The sequence below is a fragment of the Clinocottus analis genome, unplaced genomic scaffold (genome assembly GCF_023055335.1).
Source record: "Clinocottus analis isolate CAN_PGR_092001 unplaced genomic scaffold, fCliAna1.0.p SCAF_29, whole genome shotgun sequence".
Taxonomy (NCBI): domain Eukaryota; kingdom Metazoa; phylum Chordata; class Actinopteri; order Perciformes; family Cottidae; genus Clinocottus; species Clinocottus analis.
The window spans coordinates 870480-896430 of NW_027176031.1; the positions used below are offsets into that span (position 1 = coordinate 870480).

The following is a 25951-nucleotide window of genomic DNA, read 5'->3' on the forward strand; positions in this document are numbered from 1 at the left end:
AATGTCGGAAACAATTCCTCATTGCACGGTAAAAATTGTGTGAACAGCAAAGGTAAGACAGTAAAAGTGTATCTTCAATTGGGTTTACAACCTTGAATTCATGTTTAAAATGAGTTGTAATTTCAACATTCACCAAATTGTTTTGTCTTCAAAATAAGTTAGAGATTTGTTAGTCTGCCTCTGGTGCTTGTTGCCCTGCTGGATCCATTTCTAACTTGGTGGCCACGTTCCATGACCTCTGCAATTACTTAGCCAATGTTATCATAAACAATGAAAACCAATGGCTAGCAAGTCAAATAAAGAAACAAAAAACATAGCTTTAAAGCAGTGTCGTAGTCATGACCAAGAAGACCAAGACTTTAAGGGGTTGAGAAGTCAGAGATGAAAAACCATCGGCACTCCTCTACTCACTGATCTGACAGATACACATATTCCTAGAAAAACAGGATTCCTCTTCATTCACTTCTATTTTCCGCCGTATATGAGAGAAAAATCAAAAGGTATTTGCACAGGTGAATTATATTCTAATTCATTACAGTTTGACAAATAAATCAGACAATGCTTTTAAACCACACTGCAGTTGAAATAAAATAAAATCCAGTGTCCTCTTTGTCTGAGACTGAGACGACTGAGAAAAAATGTGCTAGAGGAGACCTTTTAAAAAGCGCCTTGAGACGACAACACTACTTTAAAACATTATGAACAGAGTTCCCTTGTTTTGAACCCAAACTGTTCTTTTTGTCTAAATCTAATCAAACCACAACACTAGTGCCTGTCAGAAACAGTAAACTGTTTAGATGGAGGGAAGAAAAAGGAAAAACTTTCATTTCAAAATGTGGTGGATGCAACACAGAGCACACACCTGCTCCAGTGGTGGTGACCAGCTTGGCCTTGCTGCGAGCACCATCGCCCTTAGTGGTGTAAGCAGCCACAGTCACAGAGTATGTGGTCTCTGGCAGCAGACCTGTTACGATAGCCTCCTGTGTGGTCAAAAGACACAGAAAAGAAGAAGAAGAAGAAGACGAAGAAGAAAGAGCGACAAATAAGACAAGGTAAGTGACAAAATGCATTTCCAAAACTCTTTAAATTGTTCTTTGGGGAGAAAATCCAGTGAGGGTCGTGAATGTGAAGCTAGAGTGCATTTAGATGAAATCCTCTATGTATTTCATGGTTCCTGGTCCTAGATGTTGATGCTGGATGGTGTTAACGCTGTGGCAGGAAGAAAGTCTATAAACTGTGATGGTCATTAAAACAAGTTTGACTAACCTGGAGGTATGTTGACAATACACAGGGTCCACTGGGTCTACACTGCAGTGAGATGAGTAGCAGCGGGGTCCGTGAATTTTGCGGCCAACGGATTTTCGTTTTGAAATGAGAAAACCAAAATCGGAAAATGACCCGTTTTCTGTTTTGATAATCGAAAACGGAAAACGGAAAACGAAAAACGAAAAACGACCCGTTATTTGATTTTCTTTGATGTGCTTAAACATGATAATCGAGAATTAAAGTACCGCGTGAAAATCTTCTTTCTCAATTTTGCGTAGGTTTTTGTGTTGTGGCCCGGAAGTAGCTCACACGAGCTTGAGGACCGGGGGGAGGGGGGGGGGGGGAAGAGAGAGAGAGAGAGAGAGACGACGGTGACTACGACAAATACGCGCTGCCGAATGGCCCCAGTCCCGTCTGTCATTACATCTTACCCGGATACAACATGCACAAAAGATCCGTTTTTCTGATTGGCTGTAGCCCATTTCTTTTTGTTTGATCCTCCGTGGTGAGGGCAGCGCGACCAGGTCATGTCTGCGCGCTGCGGCACATTAAAGAGCCTGGAGTTTTTTTTCAGCGTGAGAAATACGATGTGTGGCGGGAGGACGTGACTTAAGACCGAGATGCGTGACAGTCACGCTCAATGCGTTACACTTGAGAGCCCTGTAAAGCTAAGAGAGTTTATAGCGAACTCTCGGCTCCCTGCTTGCGTTGGAAGAGCTCCACAGAACAGTTTCGTCCAAAACAGCCTTCAGCTTCAGCTGACTGCATAAACCAGGTCCCAGGCCTAGTTTTACTAAAATATTGCTTCTAGATCTAATACATTGGTCATTTCACACTTCTCATTCACGTATGACGCACGCGTTAGAAAAGCACTAAAGGCCAAAAAAAGCAAAAGACTTCAGCTGCACATCAAACTCGGTATGTCGTGTAAGAAGAAATGTGCCCACACACACCACAGAGCACACGTTCATGCATGCTGCTCCACTGCTCAAACACGCCTTGTTAATACAGCAACATGCTTTCTGTCAGCTGCTCGCAGTCCATTAAAAGACTTTGCAAAATGCCGATTCCTCTCAGATAGCACATAATTCCATTCTAGTGGTGCTCCTGAGTGATGAGTGCAGAGGAGTTGCAGAGATAAAGCAGCTTGTGATGAGAGAAAAATGTCAGCGGGATGGTGGTGGAGATGTGGGTACAAGATGATCGTTCCAGCAGAGAACACCCAGCAGGTTATACCCCCCTTCAGACCGGCGCCTCCGCCTACAGCCTCAGGCTTGCCGTGCCATCTACGGAGATGACAGTGCAAATTAGCGAGGCCTTGCCAGAGCAGCCAGGGGTTCAAGCGACAACCAACGCTCTAATTATTATTTCATGCATGGCAATTTTATATCCATCACAGGATGTTTAAAACGGTTCTTCTGTGCATATAAAAAAGCAGACGTGCACAGGGCCTAAAGCGCTAAGATACAGCCCTCCCTCCCTCCTGTCTTCTCTGCGGGGCTAAGAAGGTGAAAGATAAGAGGGAAATATGACTCATGTGAAGCTACTGAGGTCCTCTAAGCCCTCATTATTTTAATCTGGTGGTATTCCTTTTCACTTTTGCTGCCAGAGACTTTCATGCATTTGGAGAAGAGAATAAAAAAAATAATCAACTTGGTCTTTCATCTGCCTATTTTCGCACAGCACGCCAGAGTCTGTGGGGATGAATTCCCAAGGCCTGAACAGATGAAACATTTTACATTAAGGAGGTGAATACCTAGTTTAACGGGAGCCAATCAATCGTAGCAACTTCCTGTGTGTCTAACATCAACTGCTGATGTCAACGCCAACTTGGGGGCTCAACTTGGACATTTAACAGCTCTCTCAAACAAAGTGACAATTTACTTTTAATGATTTTAAAGCATCAAGTTTGACAATTTGGCCATTGCCATCTTATACAAGTACAACCAAAAGCTGAATAAGATATTTTTAACAAAATGTAACAACTTTCATGAAGTGAAAACGCATTGTGACTGTTGACCAGACAACGTTGTGGAGATTAAGACCAGCTTCAACACGTGAAACATAGACTTCTATACGACCATAGGTGTTGCCCCCCGGTAGTCAGTGAAAATAATGCAGCTTTAATTCATAAAAGGAGTGCATGCATCCTACTTTTAAAAAGAACATTACTCTGTTTATTTTCCATTAATTCTAACTCATAATTAGCTACTTGCTAGTGAGCTGTTCCCTCATCAAAATGATGAAATATTGTGTAAGGCAGTATCAAAGCTGTGAAAAATAAATGATGTGCTCGAGTAAAACTTTGCAGCCGCAAGAGACCACTTCATGGATCCAAGAACTCTGGCTCGACCCAATCGGTCACAGTTTGTCATCAAAAGAGCCGTAGGATAAAAACAGTGATACTGAGACTGCAACCATAGGTTACACTTACTGGACATGATGCAGAGATGTAATTCATTAAACCCAAATACTGGAACTTTGTTGTCTGCTGTTCAATATTTGAATTCTAAGGATGCATCACAACATCTCAAACCTGGGCAAATGATGCATACCTTTGAAGTATGTTTCTCTTTGTAATGAACCAACCGTTAAGAGGACGACTCGATGGACATGTGAAATAATACAGAACAGAGCCCAAGATCTGCAGAAACGGGAAGTACAATTTAACATTTAGGGGTTTTCTTTCTATGAAAAAGGCAAAAGACTGGCCTGATAGAATTGTGGCCATACTCAGCATGGCTATAACACGGGGATCACTGTGACCAGCAGCTGGGTTTTTCCACTGTTGCCACACGGAGAAACTACCTTCCAATAAACATCAATTTTTTTAGCGGTCAGGGCACAGCTTGTCTGCAGTGACAGGTCATTGGTGAAGATTTATATGAGTCCGAAACTAGAAAGGGCTCATGTGGTATTTTACAATTGTAGTTTTGCATTTTCATGTGGACATTAATGCAGTTGGTTAGTTTGTGTTCCTGCATCCCAGATATTAAAGATGTTCAATTTGACAGGTTTACTAGCTGGGACGTTGGTGTTTTCCTCTTGTGTGTCTGTGTGTGAGTCATCATGCCGTCTGTCCTCGTGATAACGTCCAAACCGTGCAAGATGCAGTCGTGACATCTTACAGGTGTGTAGCTGAGACCAAAATGAAGGTTCATAGATCAGTGTGGTCTAAGCAAGGCGTCTGAAGTAAGGAAGTAGTTGTCCTATTGTCTCATTTCAACTCAGTCCTCACTCATTTTGAGAAAAGAAGGTTGTTTGGTTTCAGCTCAGCCTTCGATTATGAACTGTATATAAGAAACCTGTTGGTTTGTGGACTGCAGTGTTAAAATCATTAATTCTAGCCGTTGCAATGTTGTTTTTTCACAGCCAATGAACAGAGGCTACCACGTTTGGAGTGCGCAGGAATGACATAGTGACACTCTGGAAGAGTCAGTGGCCCCGCCCTAAAGCATACCCTACTTTAAATATATAAAACAACAGCAATGTAAATATAAACGTACACTTATATTTTACTGAATATTTATTAAAATCAATATTTTTCAAGGATTTTTAAATGGATGGACACCTAACCCTATTTAAGAACCACTGGTTTATTTCACTTTAAATGACCACAATTTACTAAATGAACATCATGCTGTATTGAAAAAGACTTGAAATTAGAGATTAAGACATAAACTCATGTTTACAATGTTTCCTGAGGGAATACATCAAGAGAGGAGTCGAGTCATTTATATAGACTTCTATACAACCAGAGGAGTCACCCCCTGGTGGTCAGGAGAGAGAATTCAGCTTTAACACATGAAGCACAGACCTCTATACAACCAGTGGAGTCGCCCTCTGGTCGCCAGGAGAGAGAATCAGCTTTAACACATGGAGCATAGACTTCTACACAACCAGAGAAGTCGCCACCTGGTGTTTAGGAGAGATAATGCAAGTTTTAAGACATTTCCGTATCTGCTTCACTCGGCAGAACCAAAGGTTGCCGCCTGCCTTCGACATAATCTCTCTCATATAGATTGGTAAATCTTGCACTCGGAAACCTTGCACCCCGAGACAAATTTCCCCGCAGGAACATAAAGTATATCTTATCTTCCTCATAAACAGACCTCAGGCAATTCAGATTGGCAGCCAAACCTTTTCCACTTTAGTGTTGAACACCGGAGCCCCCCAGGGCAGTGTGCTCAGCCCCCTCCTGTTCAGGCTGTACACTCACAACTGATCCCCCAAACATGAAAAGAACTCTGTCGTGAAGTTTGCAGATGACACTACTGCCATCGGCCGGATTACGAACCACAACAAGTGAAGAGTGAAGCTTAGAGAACAACCTACTGCACAACGTCAGTACAACCCAGGAGCCGAATGTTGATTAAAACAGTGGTGGGCCTTAAGGGACTGCAATGCCGTCACTGCTGGTCTAAACAGAATCACAAAGTTATAACTATTTTATGATTTAATTGTTTTTCACAAAGACGCTACATGGATTGTAATGTTTTTGCAGGGCCTGCAAAATGGTGTGGACGTATATGATTGGTCAGTGGCCCAGCATAACCATTAACATGCGCTGTGATTGGTCAGTGGGGCATCGTACGAAAGAAGGATAAGAAGCTACAACCTCGACCTAGAATCTCAGGCTGAAGCCTGAGACGTGTCGGTGGATTAACTGATGATGTCTTACGCACAGAGGATTATGGAGGGTTATGTGCAAGTAAATGCAGGTTGTTACTTTTTTTACATTTGCAGTAGTATTTAATCATAAAACAAGCCACAGCGCTGCAGGTCCGTCCCGTGCTTCTCCCCTCATGGTGCGCAGCCGCGTCGGTGATGTCTTGTGTGTGTGCAGAGTTTCAGTGCCGCGGTTGTGTTGGATTGTTTTGTTATAACTAATGTGACTGGTTGCGGATTTGGACTTAGTGACGCAGCAACGGCAAGGTTGGAGGCGTGCTCCACAGAGTGTCCTCGAGCACCAAACCCACAGCAGCTCATTGTCTGACAAAACAAAAAAGGTTTTAAAAACAACACCATAATTATTTCTGCAACCACATGGTTGTTTAACTTCATTAAAATTGCGACAATACCATAACCCTTGTAACAAGAGACCTTTAAACAAAATTAAAGTAACTGAAGAAAACCCACCATAAAATGCTTTTTCTTCTCGTCAGAGTAGTTAAACCAGCTCCGCAGGTCGGTTCACACACCATGTGTGACCTCCTTGCCCGTAATAGAGCAAAAAAAAAGGTCTGTATAGCAGAGTGACCACAAATGATGGTCTGTATGAACACATGATAGTCTGTATGAACACATGACAGACAGTATGAACACATTACAGTCTGTGTGAATACCTGACAGTCTGTAAGAACACGACAGTCTGTATGAACACATGACAGTCTGTATCTGTATGAACACACGACAGTCTGTATGAACACATGACAGTCTGTATGAACACATGACATTCTGTATAAACACATGACAGTCTGTATGAACACATGACAGTCTGTATGAACACATGACAGTCTGTATAAACACATGACAGACTGTACGAACACACAAAAGTCTGTATGAACAGATGTGTTTTTATTTATTGTATTGAGTCAATGACCCCATCTCTCCCTGGATTATGGATAATTATCTGGACAATAACATCTGATCGAGATTACACCTGGTATTAATAAGAATTGACATTAAATTGATTGGGCCAACAAACGATTCAGGCAGAGCTCCCAGCTGTTCTTTCTCCTCTTGGAGCGTCTGTGGTTTTAATTCTCCTGGTCAACACAACTGAGCTGATTGAGAGCAAAGCGTCAGGCTGACAGGCGTGTGTGGAGCAAAGAGGTCTCACTTTTTTGATGTGGATTCCCAGTGAGAGCCTTCTGTCAGCCTGAGGCAGATTTTTGTAGATGCTTTTAATGAGTGGGAAGCATTTTGTGCACTGCTTTTGGTTTAGTTAAGAAATGTCTTACTCTTTTATTAACTGTTAGGTGGCGTAGCGCCTCAAGTAGGTTACATAAGGCGGACTTTTGCAAACGCTGTTGCGGTGAAGCTGGTTAATCCTGCCAACTCCGACTCCAGCATCCACTTATATATACACTACCGTTCAAAAGTTTGGGGTCGCCTAGACACATTTTCCAATTCTTGGCAAGTTCTGCCTTTATTTCTAAGAACAAGAATAGACTGGCGAGTTTAACATGAAAATTCTCTTTCTGGCCATTTTGAGAGTATAATTGAACCCACACATGTGATGCTCCAGATACTCAACGAGCTCAAAGGAGCACCAGTTGTAAAGCTTCTCTCAGCAGCACAACTGTTTTTAGCTGCGTAACATCACTGCACAAGGGTTTTCTACTCTTCCATTAGTCTTCTAAGGTGATTAGCAAACACAATGTACCATCAGAACACTGGAGTGATAGCTGCTGGAAATGGGCCTCTATACACCGATGTAGATATTTCATTCAAAACCAGACGTTTCCACCTAGAATAATCCTTTACCACATTAACAATGTATAGAGTGTATTTCTGATTCATTTAATGATATCTTCATTGAAAAACAGTGCTTTTCTTTGAAAAATAAGGACATTTATCTCATCACAAACTCTCTCAGCTCACTGTGCCAGCCCCCACCTGTCAGTGGGTTACAAACTTCCTGACAGACAGGACGCAGCAGGTGATGCTGGGAAAAATCACATCCAGCACCCGGACCGTAAGCACTGGCGCCCCCCAGGGATGTGTGCTCTCTGGGGACCCATTAAACTCCTGAAGTCCGCAGAACACACAACGGTCATCGGCCTCATAAGGAACGGTGACGAGTCTGCGTACAGACGGGAGGTTGAACAGCTGGTCCTTTGGTGTGGTCAGAACCACCTGCAGCTGAACAAGCTCAAGACTGTAGAGATGACAGTGGACTTATATAAAATATCCATAATGTGGGTGGTACTTAGTAAATTAAATCCAAGGGATGAAAGTGAGAACACATATTCTCTTTATAGATGTTAACACCAAGATAGACACTCCATATGACATAAATAACTAAACATTAAATATCCTTCAACAAGCAGTACAGCATTAATAAACAGACCATTATCGACTCCTTCATGAATAACTTGCACCGGAGATGAGCTCTAACCTCTGCCTAAGTCTAAGTTGGCTCATGAGTTGTGGGAAATATCAAAACTATAACTATAAAGTTTTAATTTATACTCATAGTAACTATATAAATTATATTAAATATAATAACATTGTGGAAAAAGAACAAAGACACTGAACCTCTCGTGCTCGGCACGGCTCTCTGGGGATGCTTACTGGAGGATGAACCAACAGAAGCATGAATCTACATATAACGTACCAGAAAACACAGCACCGTGACTCTAGTCATGTGATCAGGGATTCAAGAGGAAGACATACTAGAGCAGGGGTGTCAAACTCGTTTTGGTGAAGGGGCCACATGCTGCCCATTTTGAACTCAAATGGGCCGGACCAGTAAAATCACAGCATAATAACGCATAATTAACGACAATGTTTCTCTGTTTAAATCATTGGTGAAGGTCTTTAGATGACAAACTCTGTTTTAAGGTCTTTCAACAATTAACTAGAAACATAAAGACTAAAAATTCAGACATCAGCCCTCTGTTAATCTGCCTGGGCTCTCCTCTGCAGATTCCCTCGCTTTGTGACACGTTTGTGACGCCACTTTCATGACGTCATCCATGTTTAACGACTTCTAACACAATAATATCAGTGTTCACATCAATTGCGGCTGTAGATCAATGGTTTGCATGTCTGTCTTATAATCAGAGGTTTGAATCCCAGCTCTGCTAATTTTAGTCTAAAAAAAATATATATATTTTTTAGGGGGGGTTGAGGGGGATTGAACACTCTGACAGGGCGGATCCGGCCCGCGGGCCGTATGTTTGACACACTGTACTAGAGGCTGAAGCATCACTGCTGCACAGGCTCCACATGCACACATGTTCTGCAATGTTCTGTGATGTTCTGCGGACCAAAGCACGATGCAGATATTCATCCCACAAGTAAAACAACAACCCATCTTCCAGAATAAAATCGAACAGAGTTTACAGCGACAACTCCTCAAACGCACACACACACACACACACAAAGGGAGATGAGTGAAAAACTAGAACTAATGCGTCGTGGTTGTTTGCCTCCTCCAAACAGTAACGCTGCAGTCTACAACATGTCTTCCCTCATCCATTCATACTAGATGTGTGTGTAAAGTTGTCAAACACGAGCATACAACTTGCAGCACGCTGTACAATCCTGCCTGACTGTTTACACATCACAAACACGGTCCCTCCTCTTCTTCTCTGCTGCCCCCACAAAGCAGTTTACTGCGACAGCTCCCCCTACGTCTGTCACGAACCCGCTCATCTGCAGCACTCCTCCTTCAGACTATTGTGACGCCAGGCCAACACGCCCACAGAGCCGTGAACAGACACACGCTCTCTTACATCCGCCCCTGTGATGTCCACATGGGCTCCCAGTGGCAGCTCATCATCCGCAACACACTTCTGTTGGGCCAGAAGGAGGATAGCTGAGGACAGACTGGTTGAGTGAGCCGGGGGCAGGAGAACACTGTTAGTACACTCAGAGAACTACTTTGACAACTTTACACACACATGTAGGATGAATGGATGAGGGAAGATATGTTGTAGACTGCATCGTTACTGTTTGGAGGAGGCAAACAACCACAAGGCATTAGTTATAGTTTTTCACTCTCCCTTTGTGTGTGTGTGTGTGTGTGTGTGTGTGTGTGTGTGTGTGTGTGTATAATAAAAATTCTTCTCCTGAGTCCCACGGGACAAGCCAAGTCCTGTCCATGCTGATGAGACGTCCTTGCTGAGTGACTTAGAGAGACATTCAACAGAAAAGCTGGTGAGAGTCTGCTTCAGCTCATCTAGAGGCTCGGCAGCAGGAAGAGGTCATCAACCTTTTTGTTACTGAAAGGCCACTTCTGATTAAAAAAAAACTTTCCTAAATATATTAGAAAAAATATATTTGACCACTTTGCAGTTTTATGCCTCAAGTTATAAGCAAATCAATTTTTGAGTTATGATTTAGAAACGTGTTTTATGAGGTCAGAGTGACTTGACACTGCCAAATGTAAATCAGTTCCTCTTTGATTCCAGCTGGGTGTTTGTGCCAAACCTGAAGAAAAGCCCCTTAGGCATTCTTGAGTTGAAGTCACGTGCAAAGTTGGACAATGCCATGCCAGGTGCCATGTCACGTGATTACATACCAAGTCATACAATTATACATGTTCTCACCTCCACAGCCCACAAAGTTGAGAATAACTGCATTATAACGTATTTCCCCTTTTCTGTATTAACGTCATAATGTTTGTCTGCACTCATAGTGGACATGACCCCACTGTGTTGCCCAGAGGAAAACCTCTCTTCCTTTAGCGAGCCGCTGCTTAATAACTTTTTGTGCCTTAATGACCAGAAGCATTCAGAGTTCTTGTTCAGGCTCGTTCCTCTTCCAGTTGGGTGAAACCATCCAGTGCAATGACTTTGGTAAATGGGTTGGAAAATAATACATGGAAATTCCTGGATTCCCTGCAGCAATTAAAAATGTCTAAATTTGTCTAACCGGAGTGTGTTGTTACGAATTTCATACTGTTACCATTATGAGTATAGCATACAGTGTTTCTGCATGTTTTAGCCCATTTATTGGCAATTCAAAAATCTGCAACGCTACGTACATATACTGCTACCACGGTACTAAACAACAGTAAGAAAAAGTAAATGTAACTCACAGAATATGAGCTATGAGATGATGACACACCGGGTTCATATGACATTGTCATTGATGACATCACAGACATTAAACCACAGCAGCAGGTTGTTTATGGTGGGTCATTTCGATTACAGCAATCAATTCATCAAATGCTCTGACAAAAAATAAAATGAGTTCATCAATATTGATTAATTACAAAGTTTTAAGTTAACCATTAATGTGTAAAAGAAAGTTTTACTGTAGCTCGTTCTCCGCCAAAATACATTTCGGGATTCATTAGCGATTCTTCCCCTGCCTATGAATAGATATTTATATAATGTTATGTGTACTCATGCCAGCGTTCATGAAATAAAACCAACTTCATTTGATCCCAAACAAATCAATGTTCCCAATGTGGCAAGCAAAAGTTCTCAAACCAGTGACAAAGTAAAACAGCATTGCTTTTCTCTCTGTTTAACACGGTGAGACTGTTTCTAATGAGTGAAAGAAAGGTACAAGTCCTGTAATTACTGCTGCACTGTTATTGCTTTGTGTCTTCTGTCACTGGGATCTATTCATAGTCAGTAATCTGGGGCAAAAGAAAATCACACTTTCAGTTTCTCATCTATTCTTTAGACATCAGAGCTCATCCCTGAGGTTGTGCTGAGAGCAGAATGAGAGAAAGAGACAAACAAAGACCCAGAGTGAAAGATACAGAGGGGGTGATGAGGGGTTTCTGCTGGAAGAGCACATGACATTTGGCCATTAGTTGTTGGAGCCCTTTTATCTTCTCCAGGGATGGTGGGTGACAAGTGTTTGGGTGAGCTGAAGGAAGCGTTGCTTCTCTACCTCATGCATGTTTATTTAATCATTCACAACAAGCAGCCACATGTGCCAGTGTAACTACAGTAATACTGGAAAAGTGTTTTTATGAGTTATGAGCACATATGCTTAATAGACATAAAAGATCAGTTGAAAAATGACTGGCAGATTCAAAAACAAAGTAAGAAACGAGGTTGGTCTTGTGCATGTAAGGAGGGACGTGCAAGATCAATGTACTTGATTTGCATCTAAATTGAAGCTTTGCTCGATCCAGCCCTTGGGCCCAGACTGACTAATCATGGCATAGCATGGGCGAGCTATGACCATCTTCCCACAATTGGCTCTGCTCCACAGACGCTCATGCATTTGTTTCAGAATCTGAAATAGAGATTTGGAGCTCGATAGTCATGGGGAAACGTTGCATAATAATGATACTTGTTACATGGAGATGTTGGATGGAAACTTGTGTTTCTAACATCCTGCTTCCTATGTACAAACCTGTTGAGCTAACATGAGCACAGTACGTTAGCAAAACACTACCTACCTTTAGCACATCTATGCTACGCTAGCTACTAGTGGTGCAATGGATCATCACAAAAGAAAAGAGGGTGCAAATATAACTTTTAGACATCACATGTTTTTCCCGCCGGTATTAATTGCTGATCTATTTTGGCAGATACGGATCTCTTTGTTGTTTAATTGTATTATTGCAGCCGGTCTACAAGGAACGGAGGATTTCTTTCCTCCGTTCCAAAAATCAGTTCAACAGTAAACCATCCACTATTCTACATGTTATCTGTTAACTTTGTTATAGTGCTTTTTTCTTCAATAAAATCACACAATTAAAACTTAGGGAAGGGTCAATTTTGGCCATTGTTGAAAAAGGAAATTAGGATCATGTCTATAATGAATACCCAGAGCGTGGACGGAAGAAACACTCAACTTTGCCAGCTTTAATCTTCATATCTTGCTATCAGCATAAAATATAATTATCACTCACTTAAAACATCTCACCCCTGCTCCTGTGACCTTTAAGCCTCCTATTTAGTCTATGAGGAACAATTTCATCATAAAGCTACAGAGAACAATGTTAAAGTGGACATCAAGGTCTTTGTGGAACCATTATATTTCATAATCACCTTAAATAACATTTACTTTTAACTTTAAGGAGCCCTTTTTGCTAATAAAGTGTCTGCTTTACTGATGAAGGCCAAAGGACAATGGTCACCTTATTTTACTCCCAGCACGTGCCGGGGGCTGGAGCAGCAGTGATTCAGAGGCACCGGGCACTTGTGTTCTGCCTTGCGGCCTTGCTGACTCACCAGAAACACAAGACAAAGGGCTTTTGCCTTCTCAGCCTCTTACAACAAATAAATAAAAGCTGTTATCATAAACAATGTAATGGCGAAGTTAAAATCAGCTCCATTCCCTGGCCAAAGTGCAGCTCATGCTCTAAATTAAAAAGAAAAAGATGAATTATCTGAAGCGCCAGGGAGACAAAGTGGCTCCAGTGTTGAGTAAGCATCCTTATTTCTTACAGTAACTGATGCATTACTGGGCTTCATCATTGGACGTATCACTGGCTCTGTTGTGGAACTTGTACATTATGAGGATGGATTCCTCTGAACTTGTGATGACTGTAATGGCTGTTATTCTGCCTAGCAAAGTTCCCCCGGAGACCCAGTCTGGTTGGAGAGAACGGTTAGCCTATCTTGACAGAGTCCAAGCTTAAAGCAAAAGGACAATGCAAAAGGGCGGACGCAGGACCGCTGTACTGATCAACATTGTGTTTCTTCTCTGCCAGACGGGGCAGATTCAAAGTCTCACTCTACATAGCACACCTTCATGACAATCCAAGAGTGCATTGTACCTTGGAGTAACAGGTGGGACTCTGTTCGAAGGGTTGGTTTCATTTGTTCAGGGTCTGAGAGATCAGCCCAATACAATGGAGGAGTCAGGGAAAGAGCGAAGGGATGTCACGTGCAGGCACATCTCTGCACATCATCAGTTCTTGCAGTAGAAATGTTACTTTCATCAACAGAAGGAACAGGATCTGTTCATCAAGTCCCAACGCTGCGTTCACACGAAATGGGATGCGGATTTTTGCACTGCTTTACTCGTGTGAGTTTACTGCACTATTTCCTGCACTATTTGTGTTTCAGAATATTATCTGTAGGGACACACTGCTCCGACTCCTCCAGGAACAGCATCTGAATGACGGCAGCTTACAGTGCTACTTCAGGCAGACCAGCGGCAGTTTGATTGGTTTACGCAACTCAGCGTAACGCTTTTGGTGTGAATGCAGCATAAGAATAAGGTGGTGAAGCGGATTGTTCTCTCTTAACAAAATAATGCAAGTATGATATTCCTGTGGCTATGTAACCTCATCATTTGTTGTTTTTCAGGGGATCAATTTCTCATGAAACGCCTATAGGGACCAGCTGTGTTTATTGCAGCCTTCTAGTAAACTGTCTGCAGTTCTTTTGGCGCGTGTCACTGAACCAACAATTCAGCAGCAGCAGTGCAGAAAGCTTCAGCTGCAAAAGACAGAGACAAAGGACCCAAATGTCTTCCAGGACCAATGGCAGACTCCTTTTGTGGGAAACTGTCGGTTTCATTTCATCTTAAGTAACGGAGAGACAGTCTGACATTCAATTAAAAAAGAAAGAGACATTGTTTGCTGTGGCTAGCTTCAGAATGGATGGGCTATATGGTGTGAACACAAAAAATGCGTCAACATCAGTATTTTAAATCAACATATTGTTATTTTAATTAAATGTTTTGTCCTTGGAGCTGCTAAAACACACTCATAAAGATATAAAGTAGCCTGCCTGCCACCTTAGAAAATCCATTTAAAGTGGTTCAAGGGAAAATGTACTTTTAATGAAATGGTCAATTCAATTTTTTAGGTAAAATTATCTTTTAATCGCCTTATTAGTAAATGGTAAATGGACTGTACGCTCTTCTAGTCTTCTGACCACTCAAAGCGACACGACATGTCATCATTCATCCATTCACCATTCACACACTGATGGGAGGAGCTAAGGTACCACCTGTCCATCAGGACTAACTTACACTTATACACTGATGGGACACTTCAACATGAAACTATGGAGAACAGGATGAACGCTACCTGGAGGTTTCTGGACCAACACTCTCCTTGAACATGAGCACTTTATACGTCATCTTTTGTGCTGTTGCGTCTCTCAAACAGAAAACAGATCTCAACTCAACATTGAGCATGAACTGAGAGCGACCGTATCAAATCTACAACCCCGTTCATAAAATATGTGTAGAGGAAAGCAGCTCACTGCGGCCACTAATACTGATACAACCTGATGCTCACACATCTGCACTCACTCTGTTTTCACAGTGTGGTAGAGGTGTGGTTCTGCTCAGCTGCAGAGGGGTGTGGTTTGGGGGGTGACTCAGGAACAGGTGCTGGAGATGAGGACTGATTGCTCTCAGCTGAGGCTGATTGCTTGCCCCAATATATAGAGCAGTAGGAAATACATTGTGGAGAGACGGGAGGTGACTGCTGCCAAGTGGTCTGCGGGAGTGGATACAAATAAAGTTCATTACCAACCGATTATCTGGAATTCTGAGTTATTGTGCACGGAGTGGGGAACTTACCGAGGGAACAGGATCGTGTTACACGCAGGTTGAACGTTACTGTTATCTTGAAAGATATTCAGTGTTAAACAGGTTATTTGCAGCCAGAATAGGTAATTTCTTTTCCAAATGTTAGTTATTTTTTGCATAGACAGAAGTTTATCTGCATTGTTCTAACAAAGCAATTAAACATGTTATTAGTTTTTGTCTGATGGAGCGATCTGGTTTCCTTGAAAAAGCACGGATGGAGGAGTCACGAAAAGTTGGCCCATGTTGTTATTTGGTTGGGGTGTGTTTCTACCTTGAGTGAAGGTTTAAAGGTAAAGCTTTTCTAACTTAACATGTGTAAAGAAGTAAGTGATATCACCTGCACTTATGGTGCAAACTAGGGCCTGCTGATTAGAGGCGGTATTTAACCAGATGCCTATGGGGCTGATCACACCAGACGCGACTCTAAAAAAAACCGCGTTGCTTGCAAAACCGTTGATTCCCTATTGTAAGGCGCACCTTTCATGCGCGCTTTCTAAATGCTGCGCGATGCGTTTTTTCAGTGCGTTTAAAAGTTAAAATATTCTCAACTTTTATGCACACTGCGCGGACTCGCGCGTCACTGTCACACTCGGCCCAGGCAGCCAATCGGATCAAGCAGGAGGCGGGATTTATTCCTTTGTGGTTTTGTGTGGTATGAACGGCAGGGAAATCAAAAGAAAATGGAAACCTCCGACACGGCACTAATGTTAGCGGTATTTAACTACAAAAAGCTTTACAATTCTAGATAAACACGACTCTGCCGCTCCAAGTGACTCCTGCTCAGCCGAAAGTACAACTGAAAGCACTTGTCATCGAGACACAATTCGCGGATAGGTATTTACCGTACTCTCTTAAAAAAAAATTTTAAAAACCGCCTGGCGAGTTTTTAAAAAAAACACCTGGTGCGTTTTTGTCAAGACGTTTTTTTAAGCGGCTGCGCTTTAAAAAGTCGCGTCCTGTGTGATCGGCCCCTTTGAATGTTACGGGGAAAGACCTTTGCGGTGTAGCTGTGGTTATGTTAAATTAATCTAAGTTACCGTAACACTGAAGAGCAATTTATTCAGTTCAGTTAGCTGTTTGTTGGTTTTGTGGATGGATGGTTACCTGTGTAGCATAGCTGCAAATGGTAATAAACACCTTTGGGTTCCTCAACAAAGTATCTTCTAAGCCACTCTGCTCAGTCTTTACCACACTGTCCTTACTCTTGTATTGTGACTGGGGGACTTTTAATGTGAAAAACATGCACTATGTGTCAGGTTTCCTTCAAGTGCAACAACTGGAAAGAACTGAATAAAAAACTATTTGAGAAACAAGAAGCAGCAGTAATTCTGTGGAAACGTACGATATTCTAAATTCACTCAATTTAAAACTGTTGTGAGTAATCACTCGCGTGAGCACACATTCAAGAGAGCTTTGGTGGCGCCCACAGTCTGGCTGATAAAGAGAAACAGACATTAAGTTGTTGAACGATCGCGGGAGGAGGAGCCATTCACAGCAGGGTCCAATCACTAAAAAGAGCAGCCATTTGAAAGCAGAATAATAAGTGAAAGTCAGATTCTCTTTTTGAGAATTTCCTCGGGGCGGTTGTTAAAAATTCACCTTTTCATGTATACCCAACGGTCCTCTCCACCGTCCCTACCTCTCATTCTGAATCACGGCCACCAACAGTCACAAAGAAAGGGAAAGATGACCGCTGAACCCTGAGAATACTCATTCCAGATACACAACTAAAGTCTCCATGTGATGATGTAGTATTGACATTCAGAAATACTGATTTTCATTATTGGTTCACATACATTGATTGTTTTTATGAACAAGATCAGCTGTCAATCTTCTTTTCTTAAAGGGACAGTTCACTAATGGGGACAACACGGTGGACCTCACATTTAGTATGTAACACGGTACCTCAGAACAATTACAGGCTGGTATTAATGTGACATTCGGATGTCTTCATGCTCACTGAGGCTCCTGTGAAAAACTGGTGCTTCTACGTTAAAGACAGACAATAAAGACATTGTCTCCTGCGGCTGCGTGTGTTTTTTCTGTGCTGTTGCAGAAAGAGGCGAGCCGCAAAGAGGTTGCCGTATCTTATCAGATCAGGTGATGCTCATGCTTCACAGCCATCAGTGCAGTGAGGGATAAGAGACTCCTTCAAGCATTCTTCAGCCATCCAAAAACACGCCTCACTGAGGTCTTAAAACTCACAAGCTTGCCAGCAGAAAAAGATGTGGGCTGTGGGAGAGATGGAGGGAGTCTCAAGCAAACAGCAGAGAAAAGCCAGGGAACGAGCAGCCAATTACGGCTTTGCTCTCTGCCCGTAAGCTCCGATGATTTGGCACGAGTGTACTCATTTTGTCATCAAGGTCTTTTTTGTGACAAAAAAGCAGTAATCTTAAGACTGTTGGCAAGCCAAACCTCCATGAAACAAATGAGGGATTTTCAGGCAGCTTCACGGGAGACAACACACAGTTCAGCACTCAAAGATGCTCTTCAGTGACGTCACACTGAGGTCGGGCCCCAGAACCTCATCAGCAGAGGGGGAGGCTGCTGTCCATCACAGCCGGACACGGGCAGCCAGGGTACAACCAGTACTGCTGCCAAAGAGATGTGAGCCTTCTTCTGAAATGACTCATCAGTACAGAGACTGAACCCATTCCTCACAGCGAATGTGTGATGTTCGTACAAAATGCCATCTAACCTGAAAACTCTCTGCTGCTTGTCTCCACTGTTGAGGGGCCAGTATACTCCATCTGAAGCGCTTCCCTATCAAGACACAGGGTTTTTACTTCAGATAAGATAATTCTTTATTAGTCCCTCAGTAGGAAAAATACAGGGTCTTGAGGACCTGCAGCACATTTTTTTATGGACAAACTGAAACCTAAATCCTACATTTGACAACTTGATTTTGATTTTGGGGGATTAAAGATGAATATTTCTCAATTGTTTTTTTAAGATAGAGAAGGTTTGGGGACATCCAGTGCTTTTTTTGTCACAAAATACAATAACTGATGCACAATTCCTAATTCATTTTGATTTATCAGCATAACAATGGTCCATTTTTTGTTCAAGTACGTCCTAGTAGTAGCATAAATACTGTATACAGAACAACATGGGGTCCAGGATGGAGCCTTGGGGAACACCACAGGTCAGAGGGGCACAGACGAGGAGACATTACTAATACTGAGTGAATTCATTCAAACCACTCTAACAGGTTTCAACACCTCATTCTCAAGGCAATCCAATAAAATATAAGGACCAACACTGTCAAATGATAGAATGTGGGCAGAAAACTGAAATTTCTTTAAAATATAACTATTCATGGAAGACATCAAATCGAAGTAAACAACCGTCTCGAGTTCACTTTTAATGATGTCTCAGCGATAGGCTTGTTACAGATTTCATGTTTTAGAAAAATGTTTGATGTGATGATCTTGGACAAATAAGAGCACCTGACCTGGCAGTTGACGTTAGTTATTTACAGACGTAGCAACATCAGTAAGTGTCTGGGCCAGTCATGCCTCTTGAGTGTGTGTGTGTATGTGTGTGGGTGTGTGTGTGTGTGTGTGTGTGTGTGTGTACATGTGTGTTCATATGCGGTGCAGAGGACTTTGTTTATTAAGTCACTTCACAGAATATGTGTTGACTCTCATCACCAGCACTGACGCCAAGGGCAGAGACTAAACTTATAAGTTCCATAAAGAATAGTCCCCCTCAGCAGGGGTGTGAAGTGTGTGTGTGTGTGTGTGTGTGTGTGTGTTAAGAGAATAAGCTGTAGATGGGCTGTGAGATGCCGGACCTCTATCAGGCCTTCTGCCTTGCACAGATAAGAGAGGAATGCTGCCTGTAAAGGAGATGAGGTGAGACGCCAAAACAACGGAGGGAAGGATCAGAGCAGCTTGCTGGATGCTGAGACACATCCACCCTATGGCTTGGGCTTCAATAGGCTCACACTTCTCTCCCTCTAACTCTAGTTTTAGAGCTGGGCGACGACACAATATTGAAAAATTTAAGAGTATAATCTTCCATGATAACAATGATGAATTTATGAGAAATATTTGAGCTCAATCTATTTTTGAATCTGCTCAAATTCCACGATTGCATCTGTGTTTTCCTCATCAGTCCTAGAATTGAAACGTACAGCCCTACGCTCATTTCAGAGGTCTGACCACGCAACCTTCCCTAAAAGGCCACCTCCTCACAGGCCTGGTGGTCGCAGGCGGCCTCTGCAACAGAGGAACATACTTGGGTGTCAGCAGGTCGTGGTCAGACTTGTCTGCATCCTCATCATTTGCATGCAGTAGGAACAGAGGGCAGTTGACATATTGTTGAAAAGTTGTCAGAGCTTTATCTAGCGTGGTGTGGTTAAAGTCACAAGTGATAGTCAGAAAAGCACCAGGGTTTATGACTTATAAAACAATAAAATAAAAAACAAATGAATAGAATTGCGACACGAGAGGAGCCGATGCATCTTCTTCTTCGTTTTTCTCCATTCTGTATTTCTAATTAATTCATTTTACTAAACATATGGGGGGTAATATATCAATCCAATAGTTCTTATTCCATGACCACCGGTTTGACCGATAAATCATGCACTTCATGGCGAATGGACCAAAATGCAAATACCCATGAGCCTCGGCCCCTGTTGCCATGGAGCACAGTGAGTCCGTCAGAGGCATCACTACCCACTAGCAACATACACAGCAGCTTCTTTCCTCAGGCTGTAAGACTCCCTGACTCATCCTCAAAACTCCACCAACCAGAATATGTTTTTCTTCCATTGTGCGGCCAAAAACAACCGAGACCTTACATATAATTGCCGAACTCTGCAGTGAAGTGATAGATACACCTCCTATCTGCACGGTGGAGAATTCAAAATGCTTTGCTGTTAAACCAAACATTGAACCAAAGATGTTGAAATCATCAAAAGTTGTAGCTCCTCCCGCTTATTATTATTTTTACTAGAGCTGTGAAAAATAACGCGTTAACGCATCATGATTAAATTACATGATTAATTAGTTCATTTTTTTTAACGCATTTACAGAGCTGCCAACTTTTCAAAAAACATTGCCGTGGGATGATGTCGAGGGGGTTGGGGGACGACGAGGAGAAATACGCGTCATCGAACAGCTGGGTGACAGGAGGGCGTGACTTAAGACCGTAATGAGTGACAGTCACGTTCAATGCGTGAGACTTGAGAGCCCCGATACCTCCGTCTCTCTGCTCCTCTCTGCCGGCGGTCCCCCAGTTGCGCGAGTTTCTCCTGCGACTGTGTCTGTTTGGGGTAAACAGGATGTCTATGCAGCGAATAGGTTTACGGATGCGCTCCTTGGCGTCATCCATCGTCAGGGAATTTGAAAAGAACCAATGCGCCTCTGACTTTTTTTTTGCCGTGAGATATTGGTTGTGTGGCGTGTGAGTGTGTGAAAACATGAAAAAGCGTGTTACACGGTGAGAGTTGGTGGCTTTGCATTTAACACATGTGCAGATTGAGCTTCCAATAGAAATATTCAACTATTTCCGCTCTAATGCAGTCAGACGTAGATGTCAGATGTACACTGTGCAGGAAGATGTTGACGTTTCACCAGCACAACCAGCTTAAGTACCATCCCAACGCGAAGCATGTGTTGGTCGGCGAGAGGCGTTCAAGTGTAATGTGTCAAATAATTATCCTCCAAATACAATCATTTTCAGCCTTTGGTACGATACTACGCCATCACCAATCTGGCAACACTGAGCACCTTGTCACCGACACTTGGACAAATATCCTGTTACGTTCTGAAGAAACCAGTTCGGCATAAAACATCACCGCATCAATAATCGACTGGAATTTCAGCGACAAACTTTTTTTTGTAGCTAAGCACAAATCTTTCTTTTTTATGAGCTAAAGATCGCACAGATGCACGACTGTGGAGCGGGATGAAACGATAACGGGGTTCACCTCACGGCCCTTAGCTGCATTGTTGACAACAGCATCCCAATGTATAAATGACAATGTATATACCCGTCTGTTATCATAAATCTTTAAATTCTCACAAAAATATATCGAGAATATCGGTAACATGTGATTAATCATGATTAATCCACAGAAACCTGTGATTAATCTGATTCAAATTTTTAATCATTTCGCAGCCCTAATTTTTACATTTTGTACATCAGACATGTACTGTGTGAAAACATTAGAACATTGCAAAAAGCGTAAACTAAAACATACAAATTGATGGCTTTTCTGAGAAGCCAAACTTATCCGGAAAATAACAATCTATGTATGTATGCCTGCCTGAACATGAAGTGACGAGTGGCAAAAAAGCCCAGGGTCTAAAAGGGTTAACACATTGTTGCTTAGAATAATTTCTATCTTTTGGCCTCGTGCTGGAGCTTATTTTAGTCGTTTTATTCACTGACTGGCTGAAAATCTCTGAATAATTCCACTTCATGCCAAACTACACACTGCTTGGTGCCCCTTGAACCATCTGAAACACAAACACATGCACACACTTGCACTTGCTTTCCTAAGCACAATTATCTAGGTTTCTCCATTATTCACATGTTCATATTTGTGGCTGTTTTCCAACTCTGTCGGCTGGAAAGAAAATAAAACTACAACAGACAAGAAATACAAATTCTTCAGATGAATAACAAGGTATTGTTTGTGCATTCTCATCATAAAAATGCACATGCAAATGTACTTGATTCTAACCCTCTACAATGTATTAAAAAGAAAGTGTGTGTGTGTGTGTGTGTGTGTGTGTGTGTGTGTGTGTGTGTGTGTGTGTGTGTGTGTGTGTGTGTGTAGAATAGGCGCATTTACAAGTACCCAGCCACAAAAACAAAAAATGTGAAAATAAGCAAAGTGAGACCTATGAAAAGAGATGGCCAGCTTTGGTGGCCAAAGCAGATGCTTGACGTTGGAATGAGTTGACAGAGTGCGGCAGTACCTGGGCATCAGGGAGGGAAACGTCCATGATGACGGGCTGGCCGTGAGGCTCTCCGTTCTCCAGCCTGGAGTAGACCAGCTGGTAGCCTCTGATCTGGCCGTGCTGCTTCTCAGACAGCGGAGGCTTCCAGGTCACCCTGAGGGCTGTGGAGTTGAGGGCATCCGCCTCCACCTTTCTGGGAGGGGCTCCGGGCACTGCAGCACAGCACAGCACACAAGTTTAACATTAGAGTCTTCACGGTATGCTGCAGAGTGCATGATTAAATTTAAATTAAAAAAAACACAACTAAAAGTGTTCAATAAAAATTCGAACTGCTGCCAGGACAAAAGACCTTCTCAGTTTCTCAGTTGAACTTTGGCATCCTAAATCGCTCACTGAAAAAACTTCTGAGTCCTTTAAAAACACAGTGTAGTGGATGGCTTTGAGAGGAAATAATCGTTTTTAACCTGGCCATTGATCTGTTAAAGGAAAGATACGTGGATGTGCATGGACCATTGAGACTAATCTCATTTCTCCACACGAGTGTTTCCAGATTGTTCTAGTAGAGACCTCTGTCCACACAGACACAAGGGACAACATAACAATAGCTGGGAAATCTCTTCTTCTTTGCATAACAGCCAACATCTGGAAGCAGTGGAACAGACAGTGACAGGCCAATTATTTCATGGTTGCGACATCGTCTGACAAAACCAAGATCAATCCAGGATAATGGCAACAGCTGTGCTGTATCATTAGCTGTTATGTAGATTCATTAATATTCACAAATGAAAGTCCTTCTTAACTTTATAGCCTTACGGACCTTCACTGACCAGGTTCATGTCATCATTTTGTTCTCAAACACCAAACTTCTGCTCTAACATTTAAACACACTTCACTACATATTCTTACTCCCAACTCTGCAACCGTTAATGAAGCACCAGTTATTGCCTCTATGAGATGCTGCAGGCTCTCAACTTACTCAAATTTTAACCCATCAACATACTATTTAGATCTGGCTGTCAAACTCATTTTTACCCTGGGCCACATCAGCAACATGGTCCAGGATTGTATTTTCTCTTTTTAATTATGCATATCATCACTAGGTGTTAACAGCATCTCTGCAAAGTTTGACTTTGAGTAAGTGAAGTTAAATATTTTTAGTAATTCATTTCGTGCAGATTTCGTGAACCGTAGGTTTAGGTCTGCTGAAAGCAAAAATGCCCTAACTTTCTTCCTGGACCTTGAACCACTTTATTTTTAAAATATATATGCGCGACTTGCCGATTCTTGGTGTTTTGCCAAGATCTCTTAGAGATCAGCTTTTTTGCTCTTGCCTCTCAAAACAGAATTCAGGTCCAAGCTCAACATTGAGCATGAATTGAGAGAGGCCTGCAACCCTGTTTTAAAAAGATTTGATAAAACTTCATAGCTCACATATCTGCACTTGTTTTGTTTTGCACAGGCTGCACGTAATTGTTTTTATCTTGAAAACTTAATCAGTGCCACAATAAGCAAAACATTTTTGACAAATATTAGTTCTTTGGAAATGCAAAAAAATAACTTCATTTGCATTGTTCTAACAAAGTGATTTTTTTTTTTTTCAGATGGAGCAATCCGGTTTACTTACAAGTGATTGCAGTTTTCTTTATTATGTTTTTGAAAAAGCGAGAGAACAGTTACAATGTTGTTGGGGTGGTGGGACTCAAACATTTTTCTTCCTCCACTGCATTAAAGGGTACCTAGAACATCATAGTTTGATCTTCTGGGCCTTAACAATATGTCACATTGACTAGTTATGAGGGAGAGTGTTGGCTTTAGAAAAGAGTTGCTTTTTTAGCCCGAAAAAAATGTTTTCAATATGAATGTGGGTGTATCATAAGAGTTTTACTGCAATACATATGATATCACACCAGTTTCAACGGCAGAACATGCAAAGGTATATTAAGCCTGTTCTCTCATATACAATTCAGTGGTGTCTCTGTCCCCATCTCGTAAATAACATCAGAGTTTTAAATTCCTCCTGAGTGGCTGAGATAGTTTTGGCCTGGAGACGTTACAAGGTGATGTGAAGGTGGCTGGCTATCTTTGCAGGTTATACACATCAAAGCGTGTCACATGGAACCCCGAGGGGATGCTGGGAGCAGGGGTTATCCGACTTCATAGAATATCGAAAATGAGCTCAGGAAGATTCCTCTAGAATGCTTGGTCAGCTTCAGAAGGAAGTGCAAATGAATACAAATTTCACTTCAATAAAAATAAGGGGATGAGGTTGTGCAAATATTAATGGGATTCAAAGAAGACAAGGAGAGGAAAGGAAGCGTTAAAGGTTAAAATACCCTGCACTAAGAGATTAAGACATGGAGAGAAAAGTGTTAAAGCAGCTCAAGTATCACCCAGCACAGCAGGCAAAGCAAAGCTCTGTAACTTGGTGTCAGCACTATGCACCTCAGACTAATTACGATCATTTAACCTCGTATAGTATTAGAGAGCTACCAGAATCAAGCTCAAGCTTTGGAGGAAAAAAACGTCAATAAACACAAGTTTGACATTTAAAAAAATATGACAGTGAAGAAGAAGAACAGAAGAATCATGTCACAGACCAAACATCTTTGAAGTCAATCTGGTAACCAGGAAATATCAGTTCAGAGCTGCTGTAGCCTCTTTGGTAGTTAGCTCATTACAGAGACAACCCAATACATGTATCCACTTCATTCATCTTCCTTTTGCAACGATATCACCAACCAAGAACCTCAATAAAGAATGATTGTTAAAAAAAATGTTGGCGTCTCTACGTCCCTCATGTAAAATATAGTAACTTCTGAGAATTGGCTGCCAAAAAAAACAAGATGGCCACGGCAAAATCACCAAACTTAAAGCTTCAAAACGTCAGTCCACAAACCGATTGGTGATGTCGGATGACTGCATCCACTTCTTAGTTACAGTCTATAGTCACACAGTGTATACGTCTGGAGCTATTAGTGTGAAAGGTTAGAACAGGAGTGGGTGTAGAATCCGTGGTAGGAGAAGGATCTTCGTTAGCTTGATAGCTTGGCCTCTTGTGGATAGGAAGTGTATCTACCTCTCAGGTGTATAGGCGTGGACTAGCACTGACTTTCACTTTGTCTTTCAGAGTTTTCATCTTGTAGTCTCACTAATTGTGCCCCGTGGGTGTAGAAACAATTGTATTTGTTACTACTTCCTACTGTAGCAGGCAGACGGGTGATGCTAACGCTCACTTGCACTGCCATCCTGACTGACAGCATGAAGCTGCTCATGAGTCTGTGGGTTCTGCAACAGGTGTTACATGTTGGGGCCACCGGCAATGGTCTTCTTAGTACCTATGTCACTGTGTCCAGGGTGGGTGTGAGTGTGTGTGTGAGTGTGTGCTTGCATCTCTTCCCTCTGCCTACAGAACTCCACAACGTGAACATCCTCAACATGCTGCTGTGTCTCATTTGCATTTCAGCCCATCCTTGAACACCACCCACTCCAAAGCTTGGAGGGATAATGAAATGCATACAGTATGGAAAGCAAAGGCAGGATCTGAGCATATGCTAAATAGATTTGAAACGCAT

The 25951-nt window shown here is 42.2% G+C and overlaps 1 protein-coding gene across 9 annotated transcripts in view; it reads right to left on the bottom strand.

The window, feature by feature from the left end:
- ptprfa (protein tyrosine phosphatase receptor type Fa) overlaps nt 1–25951 on the bottom strand; it is a 234180-nt gene that overhangs the window by 59561 nt on the left and 148668 nt on the right. For all 9 annotated transcript variants that reach the window (XM_068593176.1, XM_068593171.1, XM_068593170.1 and 6 more), the window contains 2 exons: nt 22398–22591; nt 863–980 (listed from right to left, as the gene is read on the bottom strand). In XM_068593176.1, coding sequence (XP_068449277.1) covers nt 863–980; nt 22398–22591 — 312 coding nt within the window. The remainder of the gene's footprint in view (nt 1–862; nt 981–22397; nt 22592–25951) is intronic.